This window comes from Zingiber officinale, chromosome 5B, assembly GCF_018446385.1.
Source record: "Zingiber officinale cultivar Zhangliang chromosome 5B, Zo_v1.1, whole genome shotgun sequence".
Taxonomy (NCBI): Eukaryota; Viridiplantae; Streptophyta; class Magnoliopsida; order Zingiberales; family Zingiberaceae; genus Zingiber; species Zingiber officinale.
The window spans coordinates 76892657-76914783 of NC_055995.1; the positions used below are offsets into that span (position 1 = coordinate 76892657).

At 38.7% G+C, this 22127-nt stretch overlaps 2 protein-coding genes across 2 annotated transcripts; one reads left to right on the forward strand and one right to left on the reverse strand.

Annotated features, from left to right (window-relative positions):
- The first annotated feature begins 13320 nt into the window (after positions 1 to 13320).
- On the forward strand, positions 13321 to 18384 carry LOC121984588 (ATP synthase subunit O, mitochondrial-like). Its single transcript, XM_042537592.1, has 6 exons — positions 13321 to 13521; positions 13761 to 13811; positions 15106 to 15349; positions 16395 to 16507; positions 17426 to 17512; positions 18035 to 18384. Exons 1-6 carry the CDS (start codon positions 13402 to 13404, stop codon positions 18161 to 18163), a joined length of 744 nt encoding a protein of 247 aa, XP_042393526.1. The 5' UTR covers positions 13321 to 13401; the 3' UTR covers positions 18164 to 18384.
- Positions 18385 to 19411: 1027 nt separating this feature from the next.
- Positions 19412 to 21325, reverse strand: LOC121984589 (40S ribosomal protein S23). The gene is made up of 4 exons (XM_042537593.1): positions 21211 to 21325; positions 19974 to 20129; positions 19775 to 19901; positions 19412 to 19678 (listed from the first exon to the last, which is right to left on the reverse strand). The coding sequence occupies exons 1-4, from the start codon at positions 21213 to 21215 to the stop codon at positions 19538 to 19540; spliced, it is 429 nt and encodes a 142-aa protein (XP_042393527.1). The 5' UTR covers positions 21216 to 21325; the 3' UTR covers positions 19412 to 19537.
- Positions 21326 to 22127: the final 802 nt, after the last annotated feature.

Here is a 22127-nt window from a genome sequence, read left to right on the forward strand (position 1 = left end):
TCAATGGCTCATATGATGAATTCATGTTAGCCCATTGTTAGCTATTGTTTCGATTTTTAGTTTTAGTCTTAAGAATGGATGATAGTTAGATCTTGTAAATAATGCAACATATGGTTTTATTTCAATATATCACTATTGCTTTCAATTTGCGAATAAAAGTCTTTCGAATCTATTAGGAAATTCGACTGCTGTTGAGCATTCGATTACCATGGGTGGGCAATCAATTAACATGTCTTGAAAATGGCACATAAGGTGTGTCAATTGATTGCGGCTTGAAGGCAATCGATCAATAAGAGTATCAATCGATTTGTAGATTTGTAGTAGATATCAATCGAGTGATAATTGATTAGTTGAGTTTTCAGCAATTTTCATATATCTTTCTATATATTTGCTACTTAGTTAAGCTAACATTATCATCAATGCGAAAACTATTGGGGAGGTAAGGGGTATTTGTATAGATTGATGTATATCCATGTTAAAGATGATTGATCCGAAGGAAACTTATTTTTTATGCCAAATATATATTTAAGAAAGCTCAAAAATCTAGTTTGACTTTTAAATCATGCACATAATATATCAGCCTAAAAAAATACGCACTATATGTGCGATTAAAAGTGTTGTAAGTGATTTTTGAAAACATAAGTTAACTTAAAAAAGTTCATATATAAAGTTAATCATACTCATGACGTGTCATTTAAAGAAAGACATATTGCGTGAAATAAAAGTAATTATAAGTTATTTAAAAAGTACCACTGGTAAATTACATTTAGTCCAAAACTTAATGAAGAACTGTTATCTTGATCTTGCATGTCTTGCATTTTTTTTTTTTTTTTTTTGGAGACAAGTTAAACAGACGAGAACATTTTTGCAGCCATGTCAAACGGCTATCTGATGTTAAAAGATAGAGACAGGATTTGCTGGGCAGTAGTTTCAGAATTTTTAGTTTCCACATCATCATTGAAGGTCAATCTTGCTAGTTGAACAACTTAAGTGTCTTGTCGGCTGAGAAGCTACAAGTGAAGCACTTGAATGCCACGGTTTTTGCATTTGTAAACTGTTCAGCCGTAGCTAGAAAAAACTCCCAGTCCTTGACAAATTTCTCCCTTTCATCCTTCGTTTCACTGCTGAACACACGAAGAGTGTCAATGTCCTTGTGAATTTCAAGTTGATCATTTTCAAGTTTCTTTCTGCAAGCAACCAAATCTTCTTTTTTTCTTCTGCAGTCGTTCTTTGTTCAGTTCCAATCTTCTATATGTCAACTCATTAGTGTTACTTAAAGATTGTAACTCATTTAGCTCTAGTAATCTTTCTCTCGAATTCACTCTCTCTGCTTTGCAAGTCTTTCTCTAAAGCTTCCTTTCTTTTTCCCATTTCCATATCTATTTCATATTTACGTAGCTCAAGATCCCGAACCATAACAGGACGTTCTAGCTCGAGCATATCATGCACAGCCGACTTCTCATGTTCCATTATTTTTTCAAAAAGTTCTTTCTCTCATTCCTAATTCTGGCCTCTTCAGCAAATCACCATTTTTCAAACCTTTCTTTCTCTTCAGTTGATACGGCGAATGAGGTAGACTCCTGAGCGGGCAGTCAGAGTTCAAGAAAGGATTACTTACGCATCCTAATCTCCAAATAGTTCCTACAGGTCGATCAGAGGGACGAGGTAAATCCCCCGGGATGTAGAGCAAGGCCCCTAAAAGCTGAGCGGATAGCATCGATCGGATATTGGCGAAAGCCACGAAGCCCAGCTTGAGCTTGAATAGCCAAGCATCCCAAGTCTTTTAATGAACACACGAGATGATTTCCTCTACAACACTGGTCAGATGATTCTAATTGGACATTTGTGGGCCCTAGCTTCCCAGGTCTGATCGTACGTACTGCTGAAAAGATTCCTTGACCCTTCAAGTGACTAAGATTTGTAGGTCAAATGAGGCCGACTGAAGGGAGGTGAATAACCTTGCAAATAAAATTTAACAATTCTCTTGCTGTCGAACTTAGCAAGGACAAAGATACATTAGTTAATTAAAAAAAACATAAATAAAAGTAAGAGACAAGAATTTTACTTGATTTTCAATTGGAGAGGTTGCTAATTTAAGACAGTGAAAGCTCCACTAAAAAGTTCTCCTTCATTGAAGGCGAAGTAGCCTCTTATTGTTGAATCAAGACGTGCGTGAGAGGGGGAGGGGTGAATTACATGATTTTAAAAAATTTGTCTTTTTCGTTTTACAGACAAGAGTATGCAACGGAAAAGAAGTAGACAGAAATGAAAAAGACACGAACACAAGGATTTTTACTTGGTTCGGAGCTTTCGGTGACTCCTATTCCAAGACCCAGGTCCCGCGGACCTATCGATGGGCAATTCACTAAATACCTCTTTCGGAATCGCCGAAAGAGGAGATAGAGTACCAAAGAGTCGGAGAAGTGTAACATATTACACTTTCCATTTGCAGAAATTAAGTACAGTAATTAATTCGTTACCAAATACTATTTGTAGTTGGTTGGCTTCAGCTCGGTGTTTGGGCGACTTCTAGGCACTAGTTGGGTATAGCAGAGTCATAGCAGAGCAGTAGCAGCAAGCTGGAGCAATCGAAAAGCCGTTCAGACGCATAAAAGTTCATATAGAAGTTGATGATGAACCTTGGGTGAAATATCCTTTTATTGATCATGGAAGGTGCTTTCCATAACCTTGAAAACGCTTTCCATAACCTTGAAGATGCTTTCCATCACCTTGAAGGCACCTCCAATGTAAGAAATCTGATCCTGAACCATCCTCTCCTTATCTGCGACGAAGTTTGAATTTTATCCTACGGAAGACGCCTTTCATAAACAGTGTGAAGGCGTCTTCCATAGCATGGAAGGCGCCTCGGGCACTGTTCACCCGAGGTATTTTGTACTCCTTTTGCCCTGTGATCCTGTCTAGAAGCTGAGTCAGACGAACTACCGGGGTTATGTGGCTGGAATATTGACTGAATTGCTATGGCCTAGAGGGGGGTATGCTAGGTTGCCTTCTATGTTGATTAATTTGTCAGAAGGTCCTGTTGGGGCAATTTCCCTAGGTCAAGTTTGACCAATTTGACTAAGCTTGAGTCAGGATTTGAGTTTTGATATTTGACAATATAAGGAGATTGCTGGAGCAATCGTCCGGTTATGGAGATGGTCAAATGATTAACCAAGTTGATGAGAATACAAGTCAAGTAGGTCAAGGTTGACAGGAGACTTGACTGGGAAAGTTCTAACTGGATGTTAAGCATTTGGAAAGTTCTAGTGAGGAGCTAGGTAGGAGAAAGTCCTGGTGAGGAGCCAGACAGTTGGAAAGTCCAAGTGTGATCTTGGTAAAGGAGAAAGTCCTGGTGAGAAGCCAGGCAATTGGAAAGTCCAAGTGTGATCTTGGCAAAGGGTGTAAGTCCAAGCATGTGGTCTTGGTAAGGTAAGTCCTAGTGTAACTTGGCAAAGAGAACTCGACAACTAGGATGAAGTCTAAGGAAGCTCTTGAAGGCAAGGCATGAAAGATGGGAGATATCCGAGGGACACAAGGTTGATGGAGGAGGCTAGAAGGCTAGTTCGAGGTTGGTCGGGTGTGGCCAAATGCTAGGCATGGAGACCCAACAGGTCACGGTTGACCAGGAGTTGGGTTAGAGAGTTTGGACTTGAGTTTGAGTCAAGTCCAGGCTGATCAATCGATCGAGCGATCGATTGAACCAGGGTCCAATCGATCAGTTGATCGATTGGGGTGTGCTGCGATTGTGGGAAGGCCCAATCGATCGGTTGATCGATTGGGATGTGGAATCACGAGCACAAAGGCTTTCCCAATTGATCGGGCGATCGATTGGGAGCTGCCGATCGATCGGTCGATTGATTGAGCAGCATAAGCTCTCATGCGGATGCGAGAGCACAGAAAGGTGCTGAATTGATCGGGCGATCGATTCAGGCAGTCCCAATCAATCGGTCGATCGATTGGGAAGTGACCGTTGCGCAGGATGCAGGTGATGGATGGCTGCGATGGAGCGGTGCTGACGTGGCAATCGATTGGGGATGAATTGGATCGATTGGGGGCACTGTTTAAAGCATGGGCGGAGTGTTTTCTCCAAAGAACTTTGCGTTCTTCTCCTGCGATTTTCTTCGATTTTCACCAGCGATCTCCTCCGAGATTCATGCCAGTTCTTGAGGCTTCTTGGAGTGTATCTCCAAGATTCAAGAGTCAACAACAACAAGCAACAAGTAAGCAAGAAGAAGGGTGTATTTCAGTTGTATTCTTGTATTTTCTTCTTGTGTGAGTGTTGTAGTGTTGTGTGTATTTGTACGAGGCTTCTCCACCTCCGGCTGCGATCGAGAAGGAGTTGTTTCATAGTGGAGGAGTGTGTCATGTGTGGATCCTTGGATTAGTCAACTCTTCTTGAGGTGGATACCAAGTAAATCTACTTGTTAGCGTTGTGCGAGTCTTGTATTTCATTTTCGCTGTATATCATCATCAAGACTCAACCGACGAGTGCGCGACGAGACGCTATTCACCCCCTCTAGCGGGCACATCAGTCTCAACAATTGGTATCAGAGCGAGGTCGCTCTTCTACGGACTAACTGCCAAGAGAGCAAGAAACTAGAGGAAGAAGATGGAGTCCGAAGGACCGCTCGGATGGGATACTCGAATTCCACCTCCGTATGATAAAGAAAATTTTAACTATTGGAGGACAAGGTTGGAAACTTGGTTTCAAATGGATTGGAACCAATGGGTTGTTTTGGAGGACCCATTTGAAGCTCTAACGGGCAAGAAGGGTAAACACCTCCGACCTCGACATTGGACCGAGGAACAAAAGGAGCAAGCGGAGGCAGATAAGGAGGTAACAAAAATCTTGTTAAATTTATTACCTTCTAATATCATTGTGAGTGTAGGTGAATGCACAAGTGCATGTGATCTTTGGAAGAAGATCATTGCCTATCATGAAGACCCGTCACAATTCCAAGGAGTAGAGGAGTCCAAGGAGAATGGCTCATTAGTCCAAGAAGAGAAGGACCAATTCGATGTTGATACAAGATCAACATTCGATGAGAAGAAGGAAGAGGAGGAGAAGGAAGAAGATGAGAGATCTTCTACATCTTCAAGAGAGGAAGAGGTGGAAATATCCACATTCTCAAGAGTCGAAGAGGTGGAAGTACCTACATCCTCAAGAGGAGAAGAAGAAAATGATGATGCAACCTCCACAATGCAAGATAAATCTAATGGAGGATCAAGTACCACCCCTACGAGCAAAGGTATAGAAATTTCACTTGTAAATAATTAAAATCATATCATTTGCTTTGAGCGTAGGGAACATGAACACTATAAGAACAAGTGTCCAAAATTGGTCAAGAAGAAGAGCCAATTAATACCCAAGGGCAAGGAGAAGCCCAATGAGACAATCCCCACAACAAAGAAGAGCAAGGAACACATTGTGTGTTTCTTGTGCAACCAAAATGGACATTATCGAAGCCAATGTCCAAAGGGGAAGAAAACAATCAAAGTCAAAGGAGGAAGCACAAGTCTAGGGGGAGCTTCTAAGGTAAAAACCAATGTATCATTTAATGAAACCATTCCTTTGACACATGATAAAAAGCATGCTAGAAATAATGCTTATCATCTTAATGCTATTTGTCATGAGAATAGGAGGCATGATAGCTTTAAGGATAAATATATTCCTTCTCATGCTAGATTTACCACACCTAAGGTTAGGAGGTAAATAACAACTTAAGCAATAACACTAAGGACTTTAGATACATGCCTAAATATAGAAATGCTCATAGGGGTCAAGAAAAATCCAAATCTATGGATTTAATGACGGAGAACCAAGTCTTGAGGTCAAGACTTGATAACCTAGAAAAGACCCTAGCAAGAATGGAAAATATACTTAAGGGTAAAAATGAACAAACTCTAGGGAGAACTAGGCAAGAGTCATTCAGTGGTCATAGAGGTTTGGGATACAAACCCAAAGCCAAGAAGAGTGAGACTCAATATCATAGGGTTTAATATAGCTATGGGGTCAACCCTAGGTTTAGAAGTCAAGTCAAAGATACTAGGGAAGGAATCCCTAAAAGTACTTTTGGCAATACAAATATGACTAAGGCTCCAAAAAGGCCAAACAAAGTCACAAAGAAGGTCACAAGGGAAGTTATCCCTAGAGTTGACCTATTAGAAGTGACCAAGGCTTCTAAAAAGCCTAGAAAGGTCCTTAGGAAGGTATCTAGGGAAGTTATCCCTAGTGAGTGCCTAGAGTATCCAAGGAGCACCAATAGGTTTTGAGTTCCTAGGAACATATTCTCTATACCCTAGATTGGTTTAGAGAGTGTCAACTTAAATTGGAAGGGTAGTTAATGTTGGAGCAATCTCAATAGTCCGTGCGACCATGTGTTTTGGTGTTTGGGCAAAGAGTTTAAGTTAGGTTCATCCTTGTATTTGATATGTGTATTTGAGTTGTGCAGGTTTGCAAGATACACATGTGACTCAGGTTGATGGCTTCAGGTCCGGTGAAGGATGGAGCATCCGAGGGACCGTGGACAAGGCAGCGAGGACAAGGGCCGAAGGAAGCGACTTCGAGGAATACGCGAAGGATGACATTGGGGACGAGCCGCGGACTTGAATGCATCCGAGGGACGAGAGCCAAAGGAAGTAGGCTTGAAGGCAAGAGGTCAAGGTTGCAAAGAAGCGTCAAGTGAGTCATAAGGGTGAGGTTACGAGTGCACGAGAGATTATACTCGGAGTAAAATCCTAGTTGTAGGATTTTATTGTAGTGTTACTGTAGCATTACTGTAGCAGTCGACTGCATGTTTTAGCAGTCGACTGGTGCAGTCGACCGTGCAGTTGACCGTGCAGTCGACTGGGAGCGAACAGAATGCTTCTATTAGTTCGGTCAGTGTGGAGCAGTCGACTGCTAGTTTTAGCAGTCGACTGGTATCGAGCTGTTGGGATGTAACGGTCGAATTTTCACATAGGAAAGTCGACTGCATGTTTTGGCAGTCGACTGGTAGGCGGGATTTTCAACCCACGGGCTATATAACCAAAGCTTGGGAGCTTGGTTATAGCTGACGAAATTAGTGGTGGTAAACCCTAATTAGTAGTCTACTAGTCTCAAGAGTCTTGGTTGGTGTTGTGGTGAGGTTTCTCCACCCACAAGGAGCGACTTGAGATAGCTGGAGTTTGCCGGGGGCTAATCCACTGATGGATAGGGATCGTCCACCTCAAGGGTGTTGGAACCCCAAGGTTGTTTTGGTGTGATCAACAAGTTAATTTAGGTCCTGTGTTGTTTTAACCTTGTGTCTAAGTGTGCAGGAGCTTAAGAGCATATGTACTCGAGCGAAAGACGCAACTAGCGAGAAGGACGACACACGGTGCATCCGAGGGATGAGGTGCTGCGGAAGAGTACCCCGGTGGACGAGAAGGAAGTGTGCGGTGATTCTGAGGGACGAAAGCCGGAGCGGAAGATTGCTCGGGGAGCAAGATACGCAGCTAGCGAGAAGGTTGGCACGGGGTGCGACCGAGGGGCGAAGACTGCGGATGAGTACGCTGGTGGACGAGAAGGAAACACGTGGCGATTCCGAGGGACGAGAAGCCAGAGCGGAAGGCTGCTCGAGAAGACCGGAACTTGGGTTCGGGTGAGCCCTCTTCTGGATAACAGAGATCACCCAAGCGAGCGGATCCAGAGTAGAAGACCCGGACCGAGCCGAACCAAAACAGAGTAGTGGTCCCGGATGAAAAAGTCAACACGGGTTGACTTTACTGGTCCGGGGCACCCGGACCAGCCTGGGGCGCCCGGAACCCTTCAGGGCGCCCGGACTAGCCTTTTGACCAGGATCGAGTTTTGACTTGATCTGATCGTTGGGGGATAAAGTTTATCCCCCCAGGACGCCCGGAACCCTTCGGGGCGCCCCGACCAAGGCTATAAATATAGCCTTGGTCCAGAAGCTTTTCAATGAACTCAGAACTGTAAATCCAACGCTTGTGCGCTTTAGAGTTTTAGTTGAGCTTCTTTCTTTTTGTACGTCAACACTGTAAGAGGCTTCTTCACCTGAAGGAGATTGATATTGGGCTTAATTTTCCTTGGATTACAACCACATCGGTTGTAACCAAGTAAACACTCGTGCCTCTTATTTTATGCTTTTAATTTACTGCTTAATCTATTTATGTAAGTGTTAGCTTAAAGAGTTCGAGGAATGTCGTTTTTGCTTTTGTAGGACTAACCAACAACCCCCTCCTAGTCGGCCTAACGGTTCTATAAGTGGTATCAGAGCCGAGATGCCTCAGAAGGACTAACCGTCGTCTGAAGCAACAAAACGATGGCCAAAGCTAGTGTCTACCCACCAGTGTTCAAGGGGGAGTTTGATTCTTGGAGGCAAAGAATGGAGGTATACCTAAACTCAGATATTGGTAATTTTCTAATAATGAAAATAGGTTATGAAGCACCGAAGAACACGAACGGAGAAAAAAATCGACATACGCCTCTGGAACGAGAAGCAACGTGACGAGTCCATGGCAAATGCTCGGGCAGAGTTTCACATTCTAAGCGCAATACCAACTAAAGATTTCGACAGAGGCGGAGAGTACAAAAACGCGAAAGAACTTTAGGAGAAGTTCTTAAAGCTCTACGAAGAACCGGTTGAAGCCGTCTCCTCAATAGACATCGAGCCGTCATCAGAAAAATCCGAGACGGAAGAAATTACCGAGACAGCCCCAACAACCGAAGTACATCTCGAGGACACAGAAAACCCCTCGTCAATCAGCATCGATGGAGAGGAAGAATCTTCGGAAGAAAGCAATTCAACAGGGGGAGAACCAACGACCAACGAGGTAAGTAAGGTATGACTTCTACCTTCTGAACAATTAGTTAAAAGAATTGAAAAATTACCTAAAAATTTTTCCGAATTAGAAATTATGTTACCAAAAGATTCTTTTGAATCCAAATTTTTTTTCGAATCACAAAATCTATTGTCGAACGAGTCTTGCAAACTACAAAATATTCTTTTGAACGAATCTTGCACATTGCCGAAAGAATTTTTTATATTGTTGAAATTTTTTATCAAATTAGAATCTATGCTATTGAAATATTTTTGTGAAGTTGAAATTCAAAAAATAATAGAAATTAACATGATACAAATTGTTGCATGTTTAATATTTGTGGCTTTAAATCTGAAAAAGTGTAATTTAAGAAATTATGAAAAATTAAAATGGAAATTTAAAACTTTCTGGTAAAAGCATTAGAACTAACAAATAAAATAAAATAAAAATAAATAAATAATTTAGAAAAATTCTCAAAAAGATATTTTTGCTTAAGTTAAAAAGTTTTTTCTGAAATTAGAAATTTCTGCTTAAATGACTTAAAAAATTTATCAGTTTTTTTTACTTAAATCATTTCGGTTTAAATTACTAAGAAAATCTTCAAAAGTTTCTTAAAAGTTTAGTGAGAATTTTTTTTAAGACTGTTTCTGTGAAAATTTTTGCAAAACTTAAACTTGTGTTACTTAAGTTTTATTGATGCAATACTTAGAAATTTAACAACAGGTCTTTTACTTAGAAATTCTGTTAAATCGAAATTAGTTTCAAAATTTTCTAAGTTTTAAACCCTTAGATTTCTTCTTACAAACCCTAATTTTTTATGTGATCAAAGGGGGAGAAGGAAAGTATAAGTCTAGGGGGGAGGTAGACAATTTAAATTTTTTATCTTTTTACAATTAAATGCAAATTTTTATTACTATTAATTTATGTTGGTTTCCCTAGCTTAACTTGGGTTGATCACATCAAAAAGGGGGAGATTGTCGGAACCCCAAAGTTGTTTTGGTATGATCAACAAGTTAAGTTAGGTCCTGTGTTGTTCTAATCTTGTGTCTAAGTGTGCAGGAGCTTAGGAGCACATGTACTCGAGCGGAAGACGCAGCTAGCGAGAAGGACGGCACGCGGTGCGTCCGAGGGACGAGGTGCTATGGAAGAGTACCCTGGTGGACGAGAAGGAGGCGTGCGGTGGTTCCGAGGGACGAAAGCCAGAGCGGAAGATTGCTCGGGGAGCAAGAGACGCAGCTAGCAAGAAGGTCGGCACGGGGTGCGACCGAGGGACGAAGACTGCGAATGAGTACGCTGGTGGACGAGAAGGAAACACGCGACGATTCCGAGGGACGAGAAGTTGGAGCGGAAGGCTGCTCGAGAAGATCGGAACTTGGGTTCAGGTGAGCCCTCTTCCGGATGGCAGAGATCACCCAAGCGAGCGGATCCGGAGTAGAAGACCTGGACCGAGCCGAACCGAACCAGAGCAGTGGTCCCCGGATGAAAAGTCAACACGGGTTGACTTTACTGGTCTGGGGTGCCCGGAACAGTCCGGGACGCCCGAACCAGCCCGGGGCGCCCGGAACCCTTCCGGGCGCCCGGACCAGCCTTTTGACCAGGATCGAGTTTTGACTCAATCTGATCGTTGGGGGATAAAGTTTATCCCCCCAGGGCGCCCAGAACCCTTCGAGGCGCCCCGACCAAGGCTATAAATATAGCCTTGGTCCAGAAGCTTTTCAATGAACTCAGAACTGTAAATCCAACGCTTGTGCGCTTTAGTGTTTTAGTTGAGCTTCTTTCTTTTTGTACGCCAACGCTGTAAGAGACTTCTCCGTCTGAAGGAGATTGATATTGGGCTTAATGTTCCTTGGATTAACAACCACATCGGTTGTAACCAAGTAAACACTCGTGCCTCTTATTTTATGCTTTTAATTTACTACTTAATCTATTTATGCAAGTGTTAGCTTAAAGAGTTCGAGGAAGGTTTGCAGGACTAACCAACAACCCCCTCCTAGTCGGCCCAACGGTCCTACAAATGGCACGCCGTGGAGTAGGAGCCCTAATCTCCGAACCACATTAAACGAACGTGTTAGTGGTTTGCTTGTTTTTCTTTCCTTTAGTCTTTAGCTTGTTGTTTTGTTTGTATTCCGCTGCGCAAGCTAACATTGTAGGAAGCAATCGATTTGGGGGTGCCGTCTATCCAACGCCCCTTCAAGCCGGCCACCGATCCCCAACAAGTGGTATCAGAGCGAGGTTTGCACTTCACCGGACTAACCGCGGAGAAGAGCAACTACAAGAAGATGGAAGTCTTCTTTGACACGGATTGAGACACCATGATGGTGATCAAGGACCCGTTCGAAGTTCCGAAGGACAAGAAGGGAAAGAAGCTTCGACCACGACATTGGACGGAGGAGCAAACCTCAACATTGGAGGCAAACAATAAGGTAATATCAATTTTAATTGATATGTTACCTTCTATTGTAATGAGGTGTGTAGGCGAGTACAAGAATGCTCATGATTTGTGGAGCAAGATAAAGAAGGTTCAATGAGAAGAGCTCATGCCTACACACGAAGAGGAAAAATTCGAAGAAAAGGATGAAGTATCTCAAGTTGAGGAGCAAACAGATTAATGCAATCTGTTGTCACTCAATCACTCAACTCGCTAATGTTAGCTTTTTAAAGAACTTAGAATTGTGGCAATTCCTTGTAAACGATCATTGACTGATTGAAAATCCCAAAGGTATAGGATAAAAAAAGGAATTTATAGAAGAATTCAAATTGTAGAATTGAAAACTTAAATTAAGTTCAGAAAGGAAATTTGTCAGAATTGAATCTAAGCAAAACTTATGAGAATGCGGGACTAAAAGATAAAGATATTTGAAATAAGAACTGAAAAGGAATTTGCCGGAATTTAATCTAGACAGGTGCAGAATTAAATTTAGGCAAAACTTTAAAGGGAATGCGAAATTGGAAAGTGAAAGTATACTAGGCAAAACTTTAAAGGAAATGCGGAATTGGAAAGTACAAATATACTTGGCAAAATTTTAAAGGAAATGTGGAATTGGAAAGTGCAAATATAATAGGCAAAACTTTAAAGGAAATGCGAAATTGGAAAGTATAAGTATAGAAATAACAATTCTCTACCCTCACCCTTTTTTTTCTTTTATTTTTTTCGATTTTTTTTGGAATTTCGGCCCTTTTTTTGCCGGAAAAAAATATTTTTTTTTTTTGAATTTCGACCTTTTTTTTGACTATTTTTTTTGCCATATATATATATATATATATATTGTTTTTAAATTTTGGCCTTTTTTTGTTGAAAATAATTTGATAGCACCGAGACGAATAAAACTCACTAAGATTGAGATGATAATGATAAGCAGATAATTTTGAATAAATAGACAAAGTTTCAAGCATAAAGAACAAAAGGATAACCAAACTGATTTAGAAAAACCAAAGCTCTGATATCAAATGATGTGAACCCAACGAGAAAGATATCTCAAAAACCCACAACGAATTGAAAACAGAAAGGAAGGTGTAAGACGATAAGATGGATGAAAGAAACCTCGACCCACTGCTTAGAAAAGCACGAACCTTAGTATAGGAGATGGAAGACGCCACAACGCACGAACCTTGGTATAGGAGATGGAAGAATGGAAGACGCCACAACCTTGGGATTGAGGTTGATAAGTCTTTGAACACCACAATGAGATGCCTTGATAAGTTCAAGTTCAATGAAAAAACCAACAAGCGAGAGCCTCACCGTGCTTTAGATTGAAAAATATGTCAAAGATACATGTGTGACCGTCACCCCTTTTATTTATAGCTATGACAAAAAAATCCTAAAAGGCCAAAAGAAAGCCCATTTAGTAAAGGTCTATATAGACTACTTAGCCATTTTAAGTTTATGGTTTTATTACAACCCAAATAAAAGTAGAAATTGAGTCTAAATTAATCCTACATATCCTTACTACATAGACATGAAACTTAAGTGCTAATTAAGCTCATCTAAGGCTTGAATTAGGTTGACTATGCCGAATGACTTGCTCTTGGTCAAACCTTCTTCAATGGTAGCTTTGACCTTCACATCTTCAATTAGTACATTAAATGCTTTCTTCATCTTTCTAGCCTTAGCCCTTGTAATTGAGTCTCCATTGATGCATAATGGATCATCATTAACATCTAGAATGGGTTGACCATGATCCATATCGTTAGCTTGTTGCTCTCTTTGACTCCATCACGCCAGCCCCTTGGATCGTCACCGTTGGGGGTGGAACCCTCGACCACGACTACCCATCTTACGCCCGTCTCGAAAACGACTCGAAGTACACCGGCCTCCCTGCCCCGGCCGCCTCACGCGGCCCTGCGCGGCGGCCGCTCGCGCTGCTGTTTTTGTGTTTTGTTTTGTTTTTGTTTCTTTGATGGTTTCTCTTTCTTGAACTCTTTTCCGTCTTCCAAATGGCAACTTCCGCAAGGATTCGTAATGGGCCATTTGGCCCGAGCTTATCAGGCCTAGACCCGGCCCACTTTCTCCGCTATATTCCACTGCTGAAACTGGACCTCGAGCTTCTCGATCGCGCTGATTTAGTTCGCCGGTGAAAGCATTAGGGTTCGTTCACTGCGATGGCTCTCGCGGGGCGCCTCAGATCTGCCTTCACTCTCTTAAACAAGGCCCTTTCCGCCGAATCATCAGTCCTCTTTGCTCGATCGTCCGCCGAGGGGTCCTTGGGAAACCTTAGCACGGTAAGATCCACAACCCGATCTTTGCAATTCTACCTTTTTTTTCTTCTTCTTTTCTTTTGTTGAGGGCAGCTTTATCCTATGCTCTCACGTTGAATTTGGTTTTGATTCGCAAAGATTAGTGTGGAGTCTTCTAGGAAATATGATATGTTTCTTTTATTTTAGTTAAGGTCTTCTCTCTATCTCTGCAATTTCTGATGTTCGTATGCTTTGATTTTGAAAGATTGAGATCTTTTCTGCAGGGGCTAAGGACCTTTGCGACCCAGACACAACCAACTGAAGCAAAGGTCAAGGTAAATGTCATAATGATATGTAATTTTCATTATATTTTTGTTATGTAATTGCTGCCTTTTGGTTTATTCGTGAAAAAACATGGGTGCAGGTCGGTAGTGGAACTTGTTGGATTTGATGCATGGCTATTATTCTACTCCATGAATTTAGGAAGAAATAGCTCAAAGTGAACTTTTTTAGTGGTTTGCCATCACGTGTTTGATTCATCAATTTGTTTTTTTTATAGATTTCTACACTATTGTAGATCTTCTTTCCATATCTGTGATTCACTCTAGTATGGAACTCTCATGGAGGATTTCAAAAGATTCATGCATGGGAATGAGAAACTCCATTTTTTTGCTCTTATTCGTGTGGGGTTCTATGATTGAAACTAGTTCCTCATTCTTATTTCCAGCATTTAGTTAGTGTTTCCTTTCTTGTTGGTAATAGGAGACTTGACCTGTGCCTCTTTCCTTATAGCTGTGTGGTTTATACTTTCTACAGATAAGATTTAGACGCATCATATCATGATATATATATATATATATATATATATTGGCATATAATTTCAAATATGTGGACTGCGCTTTTATCTGTGCAAGCTAGTCCTTTTATTTTTTGCCACTATAGATGGAATTGTATCCTTTGTATGACATCTTAGTCATTAATAGACTTTAAAATATCATAGTTGATTGATTGGACTCAAACCACCATATCATAGTTAACAAATGGTACAGATTAATTTGTGAACTGTATAAACCTAGAATCACCTGATGTTCCTTTCAACAGGATTTTTGTGTTTTGAATCTTCACAAAATAAAACATACATTTACACCCTTTGGAGTGAGAATAATAAACATGTGTCATGCGTGTAAAGCATTTTGTATATGTAGGTTATTCATAATGCAGATACATGCACAATTGTGAAAATTAAATTAAGTAATAAATGTGCACGAGGTGGAAGGAAACTAAGCTGCCTTCTGAGAAGAAAGGTGAAAGCGTCTAGTGGATTATTGAGAAGAACATAGTGGGTTTTCATGCTACCCTACACTTCATAGAGCTAAATGTTATTACAGTGTAGGTTTCTTCTGGACTTAAAAAATGAAAACTCTTAATAATTATTAGAGATTAATCAAAGTGGGAGTGAAATGGTGCATGCGTTAGGTAATTGGGTGTATATATGCCAAATAAGGAATTCCCAATGGGTGTTGCTAAACAATTTTTTTTTGTTTGGCAAATAATTGTAATTGATTTCCTATCATATATTAGTTCATTAAATTTTCTTGATTTTATTCATTTTATCATGATTGAATACAGGTGCCCTTGAAACTATTTGGAGGTTCTGGAAATTATGCAACTGCTCTTTTCATTGCTGCAAATAAAGCAAATGCATTGGACAAGGTCGAAGCTGAGATTCTTGATGTGGTAGAGGCTTCCAAGAGGAGTCCTCGGTTTTCCAAGTTCATCAGAGACATGTCAATTCCTAAAAAGACCCGTGTCAAAACTGTCACTGAAATATTTTCTGAAGCTGGATTTTCTGATGTCACCAAGAATTTCTTAGGTATATTCTTTTCATTTCCTGTGTTATGAACACTTTTGTCTATAAGTTGTAAAATGTCTATATTGCCATTAGTCTCCTATGTAACCTACTCATTGCAACGTGTCTATCTATTAGTTTACTATGTACTCTATTTGATTACTTTTTTGGTGCTCTGATATGCTTTCTTGTACATGGTAGTTGTAAAATGTCTGTGCTGCCATTAGTTTACTATGTAATCTGCATGTTACAACATGTATCTACTGCTATTAGTTTACCATATATTCTATTGCATTGCATTTTTGGTGCTTTGATATGCTTTCTTGTGCATGGTGGATATATACTGTCACTTTTTACTTCATATGCTATTCATAGTCATTTTAGGTGGCTATAGAGATGATATTTGGTGTATGCTTTTTCTTTATGGCCTCTTGATATTGTTTGTTTATCTTTAAAGATTAGTGTCTTGTCAAAGTGTGTCTTGCTGGATTTCAGGTACCTGATACATGATATGGCTACTTTTTTATTATTAATTTCTCAAGTGGTTGGATTAATTAGTTGGTTATATGAATTACTATGGATGATAATTGATATGATTCATGACTACTTCTTACATGCTTATGCCTTATGGACAAGTTCTGTATGCCTACCATGTTTTTGATCAGCATTACCTTTTTTTCTGAAAATTTTCTACGAGCTTCATGGATAACTTGTATTGTTGAATATTTAGTACTCTATAAAAGGTTCATTTAGCTTTAAATCTATTGCGTATCTCAGTAAACCTATGTTGGTTCTTGGTATGATTTTCTTTTAAACATGTCATTATCTATTCCTCTCAGTATTCATATTTGAAGAACCTTAACCGTTAATAGTAGGTCCTACATGTGAAGATTTATTTTGTTTGAATTATTTCAGATTTCCAGCGTTACTGTTGTATGAACTGAATGGAGCATTTGTTCTATGTTCCTATCCATTTAATGAAATTAAGTGTTGAAACTTTCTATGAGATTCAATTGCAGTTATAGATTGTATAACGTTGTGACTTTTCTTCCCCTTCTTTTTATGCAAGCTGTCTTGGCTGATAATGGAAGGCTTGCACACATAGATCGTATTTCTAAGAGATTTGTTGAGTTGACTATGGCACAAAGGGGAGAGGTTAAAGTCATTGTTACAACAGTTATCGTAAGTTCTCTTAAATGATTTCTCACCTGCACAATGGCTAACTTGGAATTCATTGTTAGTTAGAAAACTCATGATTCAATATAAATGAACCGTGATAAATGCTTACCCATAATATTGTCTGATTGTTATCTCTGTTATTTGAAAATAAGATATCAGTTGATATTACATTATAGTTATTGTCTACCTCTTATAGGGATAGTACAGTCCTCAAAAAAATTAGTTGTATGAGATTCTTCTCAATTTAGTTCATCAATTGAATCGAGTGTTATGGGTCATGTTCATGTGGAGTCCTAATTATTTATAGTTAAAAAAAATAGATGGGCAGAATGCTTGAAAAAAAATTAACAAATGAATAAAAAAATACATAAAATAAAACAATTAATTAGCTAATATGGTCAGTATGCGCAATGATTTTTATGGTGCACTTTCTTCCTTCTACCTTATTAAACATGTCCATCAACTAGTATTTCCATTAGAATGATGTTGCCTAGCATATCACGGAGTTTCATAATTTCTTTGCATGTTAGTTCAGCAGCTGTTGAGTACTACCTGTCATGATAGCTTAACTTTGACAGCTAGTGGTCGCTTTATCAAAATTTAACAAAATATTAGATCAGCAGTTAGTGGTCAGTTAAATCAAATTTTAAGATGGTACCAAATCTGGAGGTCTTGTATTAAAGTTCCTTTAATTTCAGTTATTTAAGAGAAAAAAGTACATTTGGTGAAGTTGATGCAGTGAACTTGTTGGACTGGCGGCTAGATAGTCCACTCTTGCAATCATCTAAACAGATATTATTAAGAACTTTATCATGATAGGTTAAGCTTTAGGAGCAAGTAACCCAATGAGAATCTAACATGATCCCTATATGCCTTCTCGCATTCTAGCTGCTAACTAGTATTTGGTGCTTTTCTTGCCAGCCGCTTCCTGCGGAAGAAGAGAAGGAGCTTAAGTTGACTATGCAAGATATTCTAGGGCCTGGAAAAACTGCCAAGATCGAGCAGAAGGTACTTTCTTTACCTACCATGTTAACGATACAATAGTGGGTTTAATAAACTTGTCTCACTTAACAGATTTTGCTTTTAGATCACAACATATCTGTTTCCTCAAACATGTTATTAAAAGAGATGTGGTTTCATGCAATATTTTCTTAAAGCTATTCTAAGAATCTCTACATTTCTTGCTTTTGCAATATGGCAACAGATGTATCAATTGAATCTTCCTCATGTTAATAAGGAAACTGTGCAAACTTGTTTGAAAAGACCTTCATGATATTTGCATTTTGTTAATTTTTGCATAGTGCATTAAATGTTCATCGATAGCTCTATGTGTTTTTGCCTTTTAATAGGTTCTTAGATTTTTGTTTATTTCAATTGCTTCGCCTTGAGACAGTCCGAATATTTTTTGTTGAACTATCAGTGCTGTTTCATTTTATAAACCATAAAGCCAGACCGATGGTTGATTGCCTTCTAGCTTGCTTTGTTTTCTATGAATTCTTATCTTTTTTTCGCCTTTTGTGATTCTGACAGATCGATACCGGCATTCTTGGAGGATTGGTGGTCGAGTTTGAAAACAAGGTCTTTGACATGTCGATAAAGACCAGGGCCAAGCAGATGGAAAACTTCTTGAGGGAGCCTATTAATTTTGACAACCTCTAGGCCCTTTTCTCCCACATCCTCGACGCTGCTGTTATTCTCTGGTGGTTGACTTGAAATAAATTTATGTGGAGAAGTGAACTCTGAATATTTCAAGGGTCGTCCCAGAAACATAATTCCATTAATTTTCTTTTGTTTTCGAGTTAAATGAGATGTTTAAATTACACTTACCAGTGGCTGCATGCCAATTGTAAGAAAATTTGGATTGTTGACTTGGAGAACTACTACGCACGGTAGACGTGCCAAAGTGCCATCCTCCCACATTTTAAGATAAAAATGCTCCTAGAGAGTACAAGAGGAAGACGGTTGTCTTTGTCAGTCCCCTTCTCGACTGCCAGCGCAAGCTACTTCGCCTTCATTCCTCATCCACTCTGCGAAGAGCAGCACCACAACCAGGCACGAGCACCCCTCGCAACCGTGTCTTGGCCTGCGAGGCTCACTCCTTCAAGATCAGCCGCCATGATTCTCCTCCTGAGATGGGCGGAGGTAGTTGGCAACTTCGCCTCCATCTCGTAGAAGCTGTTGGCCACCATGCTGAAGCTCATCGTCTGCTAGATCTGCCGGAAAATTTTGTACTTTTCTGATTCAATCACGGAATTGGTCCTGTTTTAATAACTATATTTGGTAGTTGAAGTTTGTTGATGGTAAACCGACTAACGGCTAAGATAAAATAACTAATGTCGATAAAATTTTTTTAATTATAATTAGTAATAAGATTTATAAGTATTTATATATTAATCAAGGGTCAGAAATGATTATTATTATTATTATTATTATTATTATAAAAAACTAATTGATCCTTTCATTTTAATACAAATCTACTAGTTGAATCAGTTTTTGACTACTTGACGTAGATCTAGTCTTGTTTTAATGATTATGATAAAAATTTGGGTCTAAGGCAGAATTTAGTATCATAGTTTGTAATTTAGTGTTCCATAACTAATTTTTTAAAATTATTCTCAAGAATTAAATATTAAATATTTATAACATAATATAAGTTAATACATAAATTTAACACTAAACCTTTTAGTGTTCCTTTAATACAAACTTTGTAATGGATGCGACAATTTTAATACCATTTGAACAAACCAAAAGTTAAACACAATTGTCCTAAATTTTTTAAAAACAAGAAACACTATAGATAAACAATATTGATGAGAGAATCTACCACTTGAAGATTGGCATGTAAATTTGCCACCGTATGTTGTTGGCTGCTTTTGACAAACAAATGTAAACAAAGATCCTCAAAAGTGCTCAAATAAAAGTTTGTAACGATCAATGCATGAAAAATGTTTTTAACAGAACAGAACATAAACAAGGTACTTAATTTCAACTCAAACAAGAGGCTAATCGGTGCATTTATAAGTCTTGAGACATTTAAGACCGAGGCTTCTCCTTCTTTTCCTTGAAGAGTGCCAAAAGGGAAACACCAGATACCTTCACAACCTTGAACCTCACTCCAGGAATATCACCAACAGCGTGGCCCTTACGCCCAAAACCAGCAATCAGCACTTCATCCTGCAAATGAAGCAGTCTCATATAATTAATTTTTCACTCACTGGGGTAGAAGTTATCAACATGCTCCTTGAGTTTGCTAATTGTGACAGAACTTACATTTTCTTCTATGTAGTTTAAGCAACCATCATTTGGAACAAAAGCTGCAATTTTCTTCCCGTTCTTTATGAGCTGAACTCTAGCACACTTACGGATGGCAGAGTTTGGCTGCTTAGCTTCGATACCTCTGTGCAAAGTGTGATCCGTGTCAATGAACCAAATCTAAGGAGGGTTTAGCAATAAGGATGGTGCAGCTTACATCTTCTCAAGGACGATGCCCTTGGCATGAGAGGAACCAGCAAAGGGTTTCTTCCATTCGTTGCCAAGATGACTCTTCTTGTATGATTTGTCAGCCCACCTCTGCCGCCTCCTGTGAGTCTTGAGCTTGCGCCCAGCTCCCATTCCTCGCGTCTTCCTGTAGCAGATCTTAATGTTTGTGAATATTGCTCATCATCAAAGAAACATTTAATAAATCATTTACTACAAAATGAATCAATATTTCTTAGTTTGGCAGATAAATTGCATAGCTTATATTTTTTCACAATATACACCGACAATATACAAAGTATTGTGAAATGTTAAAGGGTGATAGTCTCTACAAAATTTGTCGTGGTGGTAATTGGAGGGAGAAGCCACCACCTCAAGAGAATTTCTACTCATCCTTAATGTGGGTCTTCTTCCCCAACTCTCCATGTTGATTTCTTCATGATCCTGATTCTTTTTTTTTAACTTGTATTGGCCCTCTGATCTGACTCATTAAACCAAAATTCTTATGTATGTCCAGGACTCTATTAAAATGGGGCACATCACCTCATGCATAGTGTGACTGTTGCAGATATAATCAAGCGCCAAATAACATTTCTCTCATGCAGACGTAAGTGCAATTTATTGCAAACTATGTAAAAAGTTTCTCTTCTTGTTCTATTTTAATTCATGATTGAGTATGCATTTTTTAGTATTGATAAGTTCACTCCAAAGATATTGAACCTGCCACGCAATAGAGTAATGACTACTCCTATGGTTTTGAGAACGAATGATGAAAGTTGTCTAGGTCATTAACCAAAAGTATAAGATCTCTTATCGCAAACTAGAGAGAAAACCCAATTTTAAAATGACGGCTTCTAGTTGTTTATGATATATAAGCAAGAATAAAGAAATTTTCCATAAAACTCTGATCTATGGTTAACACCTCTTCCAGAGTTGAAATTTTTTAATCAAGATATTCAAATCTGTCATTTATACTTCTAAAAATTCTGAACAATTAGGCGATTTTCCCATTATACTTATGTTAATGGAAGATCCTAGCATTATACTGGTTATGCTATTCTCTGACATGCAATTACTCGAGAAAAACATGAATCAACATACAAACCAAAAGAGAATCCTATGGAACTTGAAACATCTGTCCAAAGACTCAAAATACTACTCTATCTGCTATCGAGGCGACGGATACAAACCATAACGACCATCCAGCACTAAACGAGAAGTTTACTCACCCCATCTTGAAAAACGCCGAAGCTTTCCCTCCTCACTTCCTTGTGCGGCTGGTGGCGGAGCGCGAGAAGACGGCGTACTTCGAGCTTGGAGTAAACCCTAACGACGTCCATCCAGCATAACAGGATTATATATAGATAATTTCATGGGCCGTATGGTCCATAGTCTGTTATTTGGGTTGGGCCCAATTACGGATAGCCGAAGAGGTAAGGTTATGAAATTATATAAAATTATATATTTTAAAATAATATTTATAAAATATAATGAGTAAAAAAAACAAAAGAAGGCTCTGCTTTCATTATAGTACCCCCATTGTTTACAAATATCAAAAAGCACCTCTATTATTTTAAAAATACCTTTATTCCTCCCCTACAAATTTTTCTTTACTTATATCAAAAAGTATTTTTAATATTAGTGTTCAAATATTAGCTAACATTGTTCCGATTTATGCAAAATGATCCAATTCAATAAAATTAATTAAATATTATAAAATAATTTTAATTAAAAATATACAATATATATATTAGAGTAACACCGGTGAACAAAAATATTTTTTAAAATAAGATCATTTTTAACAATAAAAAAAATGACGGACATGCTTTTAATTTTCATCCAAATATAATTAAAAAATGTATTATAAATATTTATATCTTCCATGATTTTTTAAAGAAAAATATTACATAATTTTCATAGAATTTATGTTACTTTAAAATCCTTTCTTCTAGTTTTCATTTTACCCTAATGTTCTTTTTTTTTTTTTTACTTTCATTAACGATTTAGTCTTCATCTTCGTTGCTGCCTTCATAGCTCCTATTTTTTTTTTATATTTTATCATGTCTAAAATTGTAGCAATAAATTTAGAGCTTAATTACTCATGCTCATTTAGCATTTTTTGATAACCTTTTTTATTTATGGATTA